The sequence below is a fragment of the Dendrobates tinctorius genome, unplaced genomic scaffold (assembly GCF_039654945.1).
Source record: "Dendrobates tinctorius isolate UK_male_01 unplaced genomic scaffold, ASM3965494v1 ptg000062l, whole genome shotgun sequence".
In the NCBI taxonomy this organism is placed as follows: domain Eukaryota; kingdom Metazoa; phylum Chordata; class Amphibia; order Anura; family Dendrobatidae; genus Dendrobates; species Dendrobates tinctorius.
The window spans coordinates 1,109,417-1,124,103 of record NW_027361730.1 but is presented as its reverse complement, the minus strand read 5'-3'; the positions used below and the strand labels follow the sequence as shown (position 1 = coordinate 1,124,103).

At 44.7% G+C, this 14,687-nt stretch overlaps 1 protein-coding gene across 4 annotated transcripts in view; it reads left to right on the top strand.

The window, feature by feature from the left end:
* The window catches only part of STRIP2 (striatin interacting protein 2), a 134,891-nt gene that overhangs the window by 47,262 nt on the left and 72,942 nt on the right, over positions 1 to 14,687 (top strand). For all 4 annotated transcript variants that reach the window (XM_073579194.1, XM_073579193.1, XM_073579192.1 and 1 more), the window contains exons 7-12: positions 8,961 to 9,067; positions 9,285 to 9,412; positions 9,494 to 9,673; positions 9,852 to 10,063; positions 11,199 to 11,264; positions 11,709 to 11,772. In XM_073579194.1, the coding sequence (XP_073435295.1) occupies positions 8,961 to 9,067; positions 9,285 to 9,412; positions 9,494 to 9,673; positions 9,852 to 10,063; positions 11,199 to 11,264; positions 11,709 to 11,772 (757 nt within the window). The remainder of the gene's footprint in view (positions 1 to 8,960; positions 9,068 to 9,284; positions 9,413 to 9,493; positions 9,674 to 9,851; positions 10,064 to 11,198; positions 11,265 to 11,708; positions 11,773 to 14,687) is intronic.

Genomic DNA, 14,687 nt, shown 5'->3' with positions numbered 1-14,687 from the left:
AAGAAAATACATGATTTACCACATGTATAGTATAGCCAGTCAATACATGCCAATCAGTATATCAAATGTGATTACATAATCAGTGTCATGTCCACTCTCGGAAGCTTCACTGGAAGACATGTTGGAATAGCAGGCAACAGTCAAGTGAAACACTACAGAAAAGAACAGAGAAGAAAAATTAAACTTGTTAAGAGCCAAGCAAAGAAAAAAAAAGAAAAATTAAAAACACAATGGACACCAATACTTACATTACAGGCAGTAGTCCAGCAGCACAGCACCGGGACCGAGAAATCCAGGACAGGAGAACTAAAGGGCCAATACCACACCACTGGAACGGAGAAATCCTGGACAGGAGAAGCAAGCCACAACAGTAGTCCGGGGCCGGAGCAGCAACCAGTCTACAAGGAACAGAAAAAAAAATTAGTACAGAGTATAGACTGCAGAGACAGACAGATATTTTCAGAGCTTCTATACTTCATGGACAGTCTTGTGCTCACATCCAGAGTCTGGAGAGTGATGGCTTTGCAGTGTCCACACTTCCTTTTATACAACTGGCAATTAGCAGTTGATGAAATCATTTCCTGGACCTGCTCATTCTGAAGTATGCATGTGTTTCGAACGCATGCATACACATGTCCTTGCGTACCAATGCGTTCCCATAGACAGTAATGTGTTGTTTTGACGCATTCATCCACATGCATGCGCATAATTGACGCCTAAAAAAATGCAATATGTTACATTTGCCGAACACCGCCACACGCCACGAAACGACGCATGCGTACGCATCCGCATGCGAACTGATATATACACTGTGTTCCAAATTATTATGCAAATTGGATTTAAGTGTCCTAAAGATGTAATTATTTGTTTTTAAAATAAACTCATAGATGGTATTGTGTATCAGGGCTCTTTGGATCACTGAAATCAATCTCAAATGCCTGTGATAATTAGTTTACAAGATGAGCTCAATTAAAGGAAAACTACTTAAGAATGATGTTCCACATTATTAAGCAGGGCACAGGGTTCAAGGAATTTAGGAAAGAAAAAGGATCTCCCTGCTGCTGAAAAGCATCAAATAGTGCAATGCCTTGGTCAAGAGATGAAAACACTAGATATTTCCCAAAAACTTAAGAGTGATCACTGTACTGGTAAGAGATTTGTGGTTGATTCTGAACACAGATGTCTTCGTGCTGATAAAGGCAGAATGAGGAAGGTTTCTGCCAGGCAAGTTCATCGGATTAAGAGAGTGGCTGCTAAAAAGCCATTACAAACCAGCAAACAGATATTTAAAGCTGCTGGTGCCTCTGGAGTCCCTCGAGCCTCAAGGTGTATGATCCTTCAAAGGCTTGCTGTGGTGCATAAATCTACTATTCGGCCACCCCTAAACAGTGTTCACAAGCAGAAATGGTTGCAGTGGGCCCAGACATACATGAAGACTAATTTTCAAACAGTCTTGTTTACTGATGAGTGTCGAGCAACCCTGGATGGTCCAGATGGATGGAGTAGTGGATGGCCACCATGTCCCAACAAGGCTGCCACGTCAGCAAAGAGGTGAAGGAGTCATATTTTGGGCCGGAATCATGGGAAAACAGCTGGTAGGGCTCTTTAAGGTTCCTGAAGGTGTGAAAATGACCTTTGCAAAGTATATAGAGTTTCTGACTTGACAGCTGTCTTCCATGGTATAAAAAGCAGAAATGTGCCTTCAGGAACAAAATCATCTTCATGCATGACAATGCACCATCTCATGCTGCAAAGAATACCTTTGAGTCATTGGCTGCTATGGGCATAAAAGGAGATAAACTCATGGTATGGCCACCATCTTCCCCTGACCTCAACCCTATGGAGAACCTTTGGAGTATCATCAAGCAAAAGATCTATGAGGGTGGGAGAAGTTCACATCAAGACAGCAGCTGTGGGAGGCTATTCTGACTACATGCAAAGAAATACAAGCAGAAATTCTCCAAAAACTCACAATTTCAATGGATGCAAGAATTGTGAAGGTGATATCACAGAAGAGTTCCTATGTTAACATATAACTTGGCTTGTTAGGATGTTTTGGAGTTAAATAGCTTTTTTGTTCAGTGAATGTGACCTCCTAATGCTGCAAATTCCACAAATGAGCATTTTCAGTTCTTTAAAACATATAAAATGTTTAGAAATTCTAATGTGCCTAATAATTTGGAACAGTGCAATTTGAGTTTTTATTCATTTTGGAGATTATACTGTTATTATTGGGAGGTTTCTTCAATAAAATTTGATGTATACTCTAACCGGTGATGACCTTTATTAGACTGACTGTCATTTGTACCGACTATTTAGGAAAATCAGAGAAAAATATTATTTGCTTAATAATTTGGAACACAGTGTATACATGTCCCTGCGTACACAATGTTAAATATAGGACGCATGCGGATCATACGCTGCGCACAGACATGCTAATGTGAAACCAGCCTTAGTCACATCAAGGGCTTTAAAGATGCAACATGGCGTCCACTATCTGTTCCAGCCAATTTTACGCTTCAAAAGTCACATGGTGCTCCAAAAAAAATAGTGGCTAAAGCAACATTTTTGTGGTAAAATTCCTGGGAAGTACCTGAAGGGTTACTAAACTTCTTGAATGTAGTTTTGAGCACCTTGAGTCTTGAGGGGTGCAGTTTTCAGAATGATTTTACTTTGAGCATTCGTCCAAAATAGAAGAAAAGGTATCACTCGCCCTCCGATTAAAACTCTCTTTATTCAGTCATGTAGTAGCGGGTTCGGGTTCAGCAGGAGGAATGTGGGGGACTTCAGGAAACGACGGCCGCCTCGCCCTCGAATGTGCTTCAATGGGTTTCATGCGTAATGAGAAGTGATGAGGGATACATTTTAAATACAAGTGAACACCCAATAAATTATATCATTACGTTCCACCTGTTGACACATATTGTACTGTGAACACATAAAACAAATTAAAAACAATTGAGATATGAAAATGCCATATATTGCAGTTGTTCTATGCAACCTTATCTATAAAAAAAAAACAAAAACAAAACCGTCATGTCAAACTTATCATTTAACCCTGCAGGACTCTGTGCTCTTGTGCAGAGAATCCACCTAGAAGGCTTTTATAGTGTACACCTGTACTCCGATGGTTGATAGTGGATGGACTGAACAGGCGGTATACAGCTACTTCAGCCAAGTATTAAGTGCAGGCATTTGTGTGCTATAAATTTTCTACTTTTGAGTATTTTCTGTCACCTAGGCCTCTCAAAGTCACTTCAAACAAGGTGTGGTCCCTTAAAAAATATAAAACATTAAAAAAAAGTGAGAAATTGCTGATAAACACTTAACACTTCTAACTTCCTATCTGAAAAAAACAAAAATTATGTTTCAAAAATCATGGTAATGTAAAGTAGACATGTGGCAAATGTTTAGTAACTATTTGGAGTAATATAATTTTCTGGTTTAAGGGCATAACATTAAAATTTTGAAAATTAACAAATTTTCTTTTCCAATATTTTCACGTATAAATACAAAAAATATTGACCTAAATGTACCACTACCATAAAGTGCTATGTGTCACAAAAAGAGTGGCTCACAATCACTGGGATTTGTTGAAGTGTTTCAGAGTTATTGCCTCATAAAGTGACAGTGGTCAGAGTTGGAAAATTTGTCCTGGTCACGAAGGTGAAAATGGGCTGAAAGATTTAACCTTCTGGTCTTCTAGTATGATTTATTTTCTACTTTTCCAGTGGATTTAACCATCCTAATTATATTTATTTCTCTCGCTTCATTGGGGGACACAGGAAACCATGGGTGTAAGAGGTTGACACTATGCGGAAAAAAAGGGTTTGCTCCTCCCCAGCAGTATATACCCACGTAATGGCAGAAAGCTAATCAGTTTTAGCTTGGTGTCAGTTGGAGGTGGACACAGGGCTGCCTCTCACTCACTCACTCACTCACTCACTCACTCACCACTTTAGCTATCACCCTCACTCTCTCTCTTCACCCTGACTGCTGCTGCATCCTCGCATCTCTCGGACTCCAGCCCACTACCCCTGGGGGCTCTGCCTGCCAATTTTTTCAGCCAGCATCCAGGTCTGTAAGCTCTGTCACTGGGGGATCAGCTCTTATCCCTGGCACATATTCTCCCTCCCCCCCCCTTTATCCCATCTATGCCTAACTCTAGGGAGTCTCACTCCCATCATCCTTCCATCGTTATATAATTCGCATGTTCCTCCTGTAACAAGAAGTTACCCTCTGGTCGTACCTCTGCCATAATTGCAAACCATCTAATATGTCTTCCCAGGAGCCCCCACTTCTCGCAACGAGAGTGTGCCACCTTCTGAGTGGGTGACATCTCTATCTCAGTCCGTAGCTGACCTAACCAAAGTATCTCACACTTTGGTCTCTTTTTTTGCAATGGCTTCCTAATCTTGTCCCTGCCAGCGGGTCACAATTACCCCCCTCGGATGCATCGGATGTTAACCCCTCGCAAGCCCAAAGGGATTCCCCTCGCAGGAAGTCCAGAAGTTCCAAATAGCACGCCCGTATTAGTTCATTGTCTAGCTCCTCATCTCCGTCACCATCCTCCAGGATTTCAGCTCTCTCTCTATTTCCCTCCTCTGACACTCCAGTAGCACTAGAGTCAGACCCACATTCTGAGTTGGATTCCGATTTGGACTCCGAACAGATCTCCAAACTGCGTGACACGGTGGATAGTCTAATTGTCACCGTTAATGACTCTTAATATAAAGTACTCCGATCTTTCCCTCTGAGCAGACTGTGTCTTTCAGGAAAATGAAGTGCCCTCCCCGTGCCTTTGCCAACCACGACTAGGTCAACAGTATCTTCGCGGTGGAATGGCAGCACCCAGACAAGCGTTTCCAGAGAAGAAAATGCATGAGCGTCCTGTATCCTTTTTAAACTGACCTGCTTAACAAGTGGGCAGCATCTCCCTCGGTGGCCCCTCCGGTCTCCCAGTTGGCCACTAATACCATTCTCCCTCTGTTTGACGGTTCTTCCTTAAAGGAACCTTCCGGCAGACATGTTGAATGCCTTGCCAAGTCTGCCTTTGAGGCCGCGGGTTCATCCCTCTGCCCGTCCTTCGCGGCTATCTGGTAGCCAAGGCTGTTTCTGCCTGGGCGAAACATTACCAGGGTATCGTCACTGGTGCCCCTACAGACGAGCTGGCAATCTTGCGGACCAAATCCGGCCACGCAGGAAAATACCACTTGTCCGTGTCCCTCGATGCAGCCGCCTGTTCAGCCCTAGCAGCCGACAACATCATCACAGTCCGCAGGGTTCTATGGCTGAAACCTTGGAACGCGGACTACGCTTCAAAGAAGTCCCCTCACAGGTCTTCCCTTCCACAGTTCTCGTCTCTTCGGAGAGGAGCTGGACAAGGTAATCTCCAATGCCACTTGGGGAAAGAGTACGTCTCTACCCCAACAGAGAGTCAAGCATGTGCCCCGTCGCACAGTTCCATTTAGTTCCTTTCAGAGGTTCCCATCTCAGAGTAATCCCCAACAGGACAAGTCCCCAGTGCATCAACAAAGGAAAAGGCCCTCATTTAAAGAAACCCGAGCCTGGAGTTCAAGACCTACTCAACGCCAGCCACCCTGGTCAGGTTCCAACAGAATCTCCTCGGCATGACGGGTTGCCCCCACCTGGGAGGTTTCTCAGGGTGGGCAGTCGTCTCCTTCAATTCCGGGACAAATGACTATCTGTAATCAACGACCCCTGGGTCCGAGACGTCGTCTCCTATGGTTACAAGATAAAATTTTCTACTCCTTCGATTGCGTTTTTTCGAGTCCTGCCCACCGAAGAAGGCTTCACTCATTCCGGGTTTTTTTGAGGCCGTCAATTCCTTCCTCAAGGCCGGCGTCATCGTCTCCGTTCCCACACGAGAGCGCTTCTCAGGTTTTTATTCAATCCCGTTTGTGGTCCCAAAGAAGGATGGTTCAGTTCATCCCATCTTGGACCTTAAATTACTAAAAAAATATGTGCGACTGCGTCACTTCAAGATGGAGTCCCTTCGATCTGTAATGGCCTCCATGGAGCCAGTGGAATTTCTCTGCTCAGTGGACATTCAAGATGCCTACCTGCACATTCCCATTTTTCCCCTGCACCAGATTCCTTCGTTTCGCTATTCAGGGACTTCACTTCCAATTCACAGTGCTGCCGTTTAGCCTAGCCACCTCCCCCAGAGTTTTTACAAAGATAATGGCGACAGCCATTCTACGCAGCAGGGGCATTCTCGTCATTCCCTATCTAGACGACATTCTCATCAAGGCTGCAACCCCCTCGGTGTGCCAGGAAAGTCTGCAGATCACCCTGGACATTCTTTCTCGTCTGGGCTGGATTGTCAACAACACAAAGTCTTCTCTGATTCCAATCCGATGTCTTGTTTTTCTGGGAATGCTTTTTGACACTTCCCGAGCAAAGATTTTCCTACCCAAGAAAGTCTCTAGCACTCATGCGCGGGGTTCGGTCTCTCAGAGGTCGCTCTCCCTGTTCCCTCTGCTTCTGCATGAGCGTACTAGGCGTGATGGTTGCCTCAATAGAAGCAGTCCTGTTTTCTCAGTTCCGCACACAACCTCTCCAACTCTTCCTTCTGGCGAGTTGGGACCAGTTGATCCGTTCTCTGGATCGGCTTGTCTCACTTCCCTTGCAGATAAAGAAGTCCCTGGAATGGTGGGAGTATTCCCCATCAGTCCATCTCGGGAGGTCTTTCCTTTCCATTCGTTGGAAGATAGTAAGATTTGACTGTCCAGTGTCGATGGTCCACTCAGGAATCGTCCCTTCCGATCAGCATTTTGGAACACGGAGCAATATTTCTTGCTCTGCTTCATTGGCAGGAGCTTTTTTACGGATGTCAGATTCGAGTTCAGTCCGACAATGCTATGGCGGTGGCGTATGTCAATCATCAAGGGGGAACTCAAAGTGGGGCAGTGATGTCAGAGGTTGCTCGGATCCTGTCTTGGGCTGAGCAGAATGTTGCAACAATTTCAGCAGTGCCTATCCCAGGAGTGGACAACTAGGCGGCAGACTTTGCCAGCCAAGAGTGTCTCGCCGCAGGCGAATGGTCTCTTAATTCATCAGTCTTTCACAGGATCTGCCTCAGGGTGGGGGACGCCGGACTTCGACCTTATGGCGTCCAAACTCAACCACAAGATACCTCAGTTTGTGTCCAGATCCCGCAACCCGTTAGCCATCAGATATGATGCACTAGCAATACCCTAGACACAGTTCACCCTTCCATACTTGTTTCCACCTCTACCGCTGATTCCCAGGGTAATCAAAAAGATAAAAGCGGAGGGAATACCTGTCATACTTATATACTCATCTCTCCAGATTGGCCCCGAAGACCATGTTATGCGGAGCTAGTCAACCTTCTCTCGGACACGCCGTGGAAGCTCCCAGAACTTCGGGATCTTTTGTCGCAGGGGCCCCTCTTTCACCAGAGTTCAGTCGCTCCATTTCATGGCATGGCTGTTGAAGCTGCAGTTCTGAAGTCGGCCTGTTTCTCTGATCATGTCGTCCAGACCATGATTAAAGCAAGGAAGCCTTCATCCTCTCGCATCTACCACTGGGTCTGGAAAGCCTTTTTCCGCTGGTGCAAAACACATCGGATTGCTTCAACTGTTTTTCACCTCCGATCCATTTAGTCCTTTCTGCAGTTGGGTCTGACGTCCGGACTGTCCCTTAGTTCCATTTAGGAATAAGTTTCTGACCTTTCCGTTCTTTTCCAAAAAAATCTGGCCGTTCGCTGACAGCTCAAAACATTCATTCAAGGAGTTGCTCAATCCTTTCCCCTCCATCGGCCTCCAGTGGACCCCTGGGATCTTAATTTAGTTCTCGACGTTCTACAGGAGTCTCCGTTTGAACCACTGCGTGAGATCTCTTCTACATTTCTTTCTTGGAAGGTCACTTTCCTGGTCGTGATCACTTCAATTAGGCGAGTTTCAGAGCTGGCAGCTCTCTTGTCCTTCTCCTTACCATGCTTTTCATAAAGACAAGATGGTCTTGTGTCCGGTTCCATCCTTAATTCCCAAGGTGGTTTCCGGTTTTTATCTAAACGAAGACATCGTACTTCCCTCCTTTTGTCCGTCTCCCTCTCACCCCTGAGAGCGGTCACTAAACAAACTGGACCTGGTAAGAGCACTCCGAGTTTACTTGTCCAGGACTGAGTCTTTCAGGCACTCAGATTCTCTGTCCACAAAAAGGTCTCCCTGCGTCCAGGTCTACCATTTCTTGATGGATCCGTTCTTCCTTTCTGGAAGCTTACCGACTAAAGGGTAGAGCACTCCCACTGAGGATCACAGCACACTCCACTGCTTCGGTGGGAGCTTCCTGGGCAGTTTGCTACTAGGCGTTAGCTTCGCAGCTCTGCAAAGCTGCTACATGGGCTTCCATTCATACATTTACCAAGTTCTACAGGGTTCACACTCATGCTTCATCGGATGCGAACCTTGGTAGAAAAGTCCTGCAAGTCGCAGTGGCCTGAGCTCTGACTTGAGGATATTATACCTTTTCCCACCCTTGGGATTGCTTTGGGACGTCCCATGGTTTCCTGTGTCCCCCCCCCCCAATGAAGCAAGAGGGAAAGGAAGATTTTGGGTACTCACCGTAAAATCTTTTTCTCGGAGCCTTCATTGGGGGACACAGCACCCGCCCTTGTTTATTGTTGTATCAGGTTCTGTTCTTATCTGTTACATTCGTTCTGTCAGGTTCTCTGCTTGTCCTACTATTTTCTCACTTCTGAAAAGCTTTCTGCCAGTTGGTGGGTATATACTGCTGGGGAGGAGCATAGTGTTAGCTGCCTAATGGCAGCAGCATACACCCATGGTTTCCTGTATCCCCCAATGAAGGCTCAGAAAAAAAGCTTTTACGGTGAGTACCCAAAATCTTCCTTTTTTAGTACTGTAACTCCTTGTGTTTGAGGCTGTGCTGATATGCTGGACGCTGTCTTCATTTAGGGTGTTCTTGAGCGTTATGTATCTACTGGTGGAGAATATAAGGCAGGTGTCACCAGAAGATGACACAGAGTGGACTGCGCAGAGGGAGACCTTCCGCATAGAACTTGGTGAGTACTGAAGTCCCGTCATGGTTATTGACAAGGATGTAGGCATAGTGCCTGACAATGAAAACCTCTGGATCCAATATTCTCATACTAGTAAGCTGATTTCATTTTCTTATCCTTTTACTGCATAGTCCTCCTTTTGTAGGTTTCCTAACACAAGTATTCCAGTCTCATAATTTATTATTATAATGGGTCTTTTATTGTTTGTTTTTAATCCCAGCTCTTCCAGCTAATGGGGAAGAACCATTTTCTCATCTCCTTTTCACAATGGTAACTAAGTTCTGCAGTGGCCACTCTCCGCATTTTCCTATGAAAAAGGTGCTTTTGCTGCTTTGGAAAGTGCTGCTGGTAGGTTCCTCTGAACATCACTTATGGAGTCTGACATGTTTTACAGTTTACTTTATGGTGCTAATGTAACTGTTGTATCAGTTCACACTTGGAGGATTCACAGAGCTACAGATAAATAAGGAACGGAAGAGAACTGAATTGGGTCTTCTGCCACTATCTGAAGACTGTATCCAAGTAATGAGGAACATGAAGGCCACAGCTCCACCATCATATGGCATTGAACTAGGGGAACAGCAGAAACGTGGACGACGCAGCCGGAGGGTATGACTTCAGTTCGTTTACATTGCTTTAAGCTTTAGGATTTCAGACTCTGGAAGTGAAACTAAATGTAAAGGCGGATCCATAGTTAAATTATGACAGTTCACATGGTCAGGGGGCTGACTAGAAGTGGTTTTGCTCTTCCATTAGTAGTAACTGCACCATCATTGGTTTTATACAGGACAGCCTGGATCTTTACAATGAAAAAGATCCTTTCAAGAGTGAAGAATCTACCGGAGCAGAAGAGGAAGAGAATGAGGAGCCAGAAAACATGATGGACTCAGAGACAGATATGCAAGAACGGGATTTTATGTCCCAACCTTTGTCTGCCCTAAGGAATCACATGGAGAGGGTGTGCTTTCCTAAGGGCCTGCCTTGGGCACCCAAAGTCAGGTGGGGAAACTTCTGTATAACTATGATTACATGGTTCCATCAGAGAAAATGTATCAGTGGTTTGATAGGGACTTATCATTAAAGGGCTCTTCATCTTAAATCCTTAAAGTCCTCGTTGTCCAACAGGGTGAAGTATAGTCACATACATCAATGAAATGAATGGCTGTCCATGTAATTCTTGAAAGTGCCAGAGCTTAAGCCGAGTAGGTGCTTTTAGTGCAATAAAGGCTCCATATGCAGCTGTGTTTGCTCATCCACATAGTGACAGGGTCACAGGTTTTGGAGTTGTTTTTTTTTATTGCAAGCATTAATCTGGTCCGTATAAACCTCCAGATTGGTGTAGGCAGCAATTTTTATTTTACCGTGTAGACCATCTGCCATGTGGTGGGGAAAAAAAGCCACATGCACTAACAAGTGGGCTTCAACTGGTCCATGTGTGGTTCATTGCACATATGGACAAAAAGCCTCCTCTGATGGAGCGCTTAGAGCAGTATTATTTGAAGGTGAAGAAAGTTCCCCACTTTATGAAAGCCTTTTTGTCACCTGTCATGCCTGGGTGAATCCACATTTTTCTCATTTCTTGCTTGCCACTACAGTAATATTGAAGTGTTACATATTGAGCATTTAAGTAAATGGAGAACCATTTTGATTAAGTGACTTGCTTTTTTCTCAACTACACTCATTAGTATATTCATTATGCAAACTAGGGGGCAGGTCAATAAGGGATCAGTGACCTGTCACCAGTCTGCATTATGAATATCTAATCGGAGCACCACATACATTAACCCCGCCTTAGGACACGAGCATATCGTTAACAAAACTGAAAATAAAGCTTAAACAACAACCACAAGACTGATTTCATCAACCAAGGTATCATTGTAACCAGTATAACGGCGCCGACCTGACACTGTCGGTAGGTTACTGTGCACAATCCTGCTGACAGGTTCACTTTAAAAAGTTAGAAAGCAGAAGCTGATGGCCCTAATAAGGTTTGCTAGGTTATAATAAGGTGAAAGTGAAGTCATTGGACAATTCAGCACTAAATTATTAAAATATAAAAAAAAAATGATAGGCACGCTGATCTTACGTTTTAGCTTTAGATCTCTACTTACCATTATCTCTTATTGTCATTCAGACAGAGAGACATTGAAGATTTCCTGGAGATGAGTCGGAACAAGTTTATTGGCTTCACCCTGGGACAGTACGTATCCGTACAAATCAAGTGCACTTTGTTTGCTATTTTTATTTTCTGCAAATCTCTGTGTTGCTTTATTGTCTGCTGTTTTATCACATGTATAGATTAGGCACATACCTTTTTATAGCACAAGACCTACCAAAAGGGTTCATAAATAACGAAGGTGGGAGTATGTGCTTATGTTTCTAGCAGAAAAAAAACAGCATATTCTTCCTTAGAATGAATGAGAGATGCCTTCTGCCACATGACACACTTATATGGCATATCTTGATACTTTGACATAAAATAGTTTGTGGGGAAACGAAAAACCACTTCATACGGCTATTATAACATTGAAAAACATAGTAGGATCAGACATATTTTTTATTTAGATACATGGAAATTAATTAACATTTTTTTTTACCTTTTTGTTTGTTTTTTTTTTTTTCCTTCTACCACATTCTGGATCAGTGACACTGACACATTAGTGGGACTGCCTCGGCCTATCCATGAGAGTGTCAAAATTTTAAAGCAGGTAATGAAAATCACTTTGTATGCGGAAAACCCTGCCTTACCTATGTGAAGATGCTATTGGTATCTAGTTACCCCCAAGTCACTGCAATTAGAAAAAAAAATAGAATACTTTTAGTCCATCCGTCTGTCAGGTTTTTGCAGGTTTCATAAATCTATATTGTCTTATACTGTACTTATAGGAATCTATATTGGTAAAAAAAATATTACTTTCTATAGTAAATCCATAGACCTTAATATAGATTTGGTTCCCCTTTTGCACGTATTGAAGAAAAAAAAAACCTTCTGCATTCTACAAGATTTTGGAGGTTGTCTGTGGAATTTTTGCCCATTTATCCAGAATAGCATTTGTGAGTTCAGACACTGTTGTTGGACAAGAGGGCCTGCTCACAATATCTTTTTTAATTTATCCTCTGGTGTTTGATGGGGTTAAGGTCATGGCTCTATGCGGGATGGCAAGTTCTTCCCACATAAAATTCCCCAACAATGCCTTTGTGGACCTTCCTTTGTACATTGGGGCCCAGTTACGCTGGAACAGAAAATAGCCATCACCAAACTTTTCCCCCATAGTTGGCAGCTACAATTGTCCAAAATATATTAATATACTGAAGCTTTAAGAGGTCCCTTCACTGGAAGTAAGAAGTCTAGGCCGACCCCTGAACCAAACCTTATTGTTAACATAATGCAGTCAGTCAGGAAACGTTCTCCTGACCTTCTTCAAACTCGGACTCCTCTATCAGACTGATGGATAGAGAAGCGTTATTCCTCACACCACAGAACACGTTTCCACTGCTCCAGAGTCCAGTGGTGACGTGTTTTACTCCATTCTGTCTGACACTTGGTGATTTAAGGCTTGCATGGAATTGCTCAGGTATGGAGAACCATGCAATGAAGCTCCGGGACCATAAGTTACTGTGCTAATGGCAGAGAAAGCTTGAACTCTGTAGTTATTAAGTCAGCAGAGCGTTGGTGACTTTATGCACTATACGCCTCAGTACTCTGATACCCTAGTCTGTAACTTTACAAGGTCTGCCACTTCATTGGCGAATTCCTAAATGCCTCACCCTTTTTAATCATTTCAATCACAGCGGAATATTTAGCAGAGAAGAACTTTCACAAACAGACTTGTTACAACAGTGACACCCTATTACAGGACCACACTTGACTTCAGTAAGTTCTTTACACACATTTGTGTAAAAATGGGTTATGCTAAAGACAAACCACAATGCCAGGAGCCGCATTTTATACACTTGTGGTAATGAGACTGAATGGATTCAGTGATCAACAGGTGTATCCCTAAACTTATCTTTATGATGAGTATCTTTTAAGACATACTTTATTCTTAAGTGGTACCTGTCAGGTCCCCGTTGCTCTCCAACCCAGCAACATTCAAAAATGTATTACTAAATTCCTTGCCTAATCAGCCCTGTATAATGTTATTCACTTGAATCAATGCTTGAAAAAAGTATTTCTTTATCGCCTTATTGGGGGACACAGATTACCATGGGGTGTATGCTGCTGCTGCTAGGAGGCTGACACTATGCAAAACAAGAAAATTAGCTCCTCCCCGGCAGTATACACCCACCGACAGGCACCAAGCACCTCAGTTTGTGCTTAGTGTCTGTAGGAGGCGGACCGGGATCTCCCCAGATCCGCAGTTACTAATCCATTTTTTCTTTTAGGGTTTAGAACGAACCTTTTAATCTTTTATCTTTCAGGTTTTTTTCCGTCGGGAAACAGGGTATAGTTATAACCCTGATTTCCCATATCATGCGGCTGAGCGAGCAGTGTGGTGTCACCCACATCGCAACTCTCAGTACCGCAGGCAGGACTTTTTCCTTACCACCTTCTGGTGATAAGGGTTGTGGACAGGTGGCTGGTCCTTGCCGAATCCCCCTCCTCACCCCTTTCTCGGGACAGGGCTGAGAGGAAGACGGCGATCGCAGGAGGTTCAAGCCGTCTTCTGCAGGATGCGGGTACAGAGGACCCCCCCCCCAGCGGCCTGCCGTTTCTCCGTGGGCCCCTGTGGTCATCCTCTTCAGGGACGTCCGGTAAGTGCCTGTACGTTCCCTCCGGCCCCGCATAAGCTCCGTGAATGGCAGAAGTTGGACCTTTGTGATTTCAGGTCCACAATTATTTGAATTTCCCGCCCTCTCTGCCTGCCGCGCGCTCACGCCGCTTGCTTCTCACTCCCATGGAGACACTGGGGATTCCTCACTCACCACACAGCGTCACAACCAGGGGAGGCAGACTTCCCAGGGCCACTGTCAGATCAGCTCCGTTATGTCGGCGCTGGCATGGGGCTGCGGCGTCTTCACTTTCACTTTCCCTCACAGTCTCCTCATCGCTGTGCTCCCTCCTCCCTTCCTGAGCGCGCTCTTTTCAGCGCGCCTTTACTAGCCCATCACAGGGCTCCTTTTCGTTTGATATGCCAGCCTCCTCCTTCGGCCATGCCTTCGCTGTTAACCAGTCACGGAGCAGCCGCTAAGCTCCGCCCCCAGCCTCCAGCACAAGGATTTCCTGGATTTTCACTCCTTCCTGCGCTGTTTGGGGGACACTTCAGCGTTTTCTGCTGCTCACAGAATCTCGGTAGGCTCTGCTCTGAGGCAAAGATTAGCTCTCCTCGGCAGTTATTCCTTAATTCCTGCGGCCATTCAGTGCAGTTTACTTATGCCCAACCCTTCAGGGGATCTCTGCTTCAGGCCCACCGCTATCTATTACGCCTGTGCGCGCTGTAAAAAGAAGTGGGCATCGGGTCAGTCGTCTCCATTCTGCCCCTCCTGCAGTCCTTCAACTATGTCAGCATCTCAGGAGCGCACAGAGTCCCGGGCTGAGGGCACTCTCCCCTCCTCTCTCCCCCCGGAGTGGGCCGTTGTAATGTCTCAGTCTGTATCTGACTTGACGAAAGTATCACAGTCG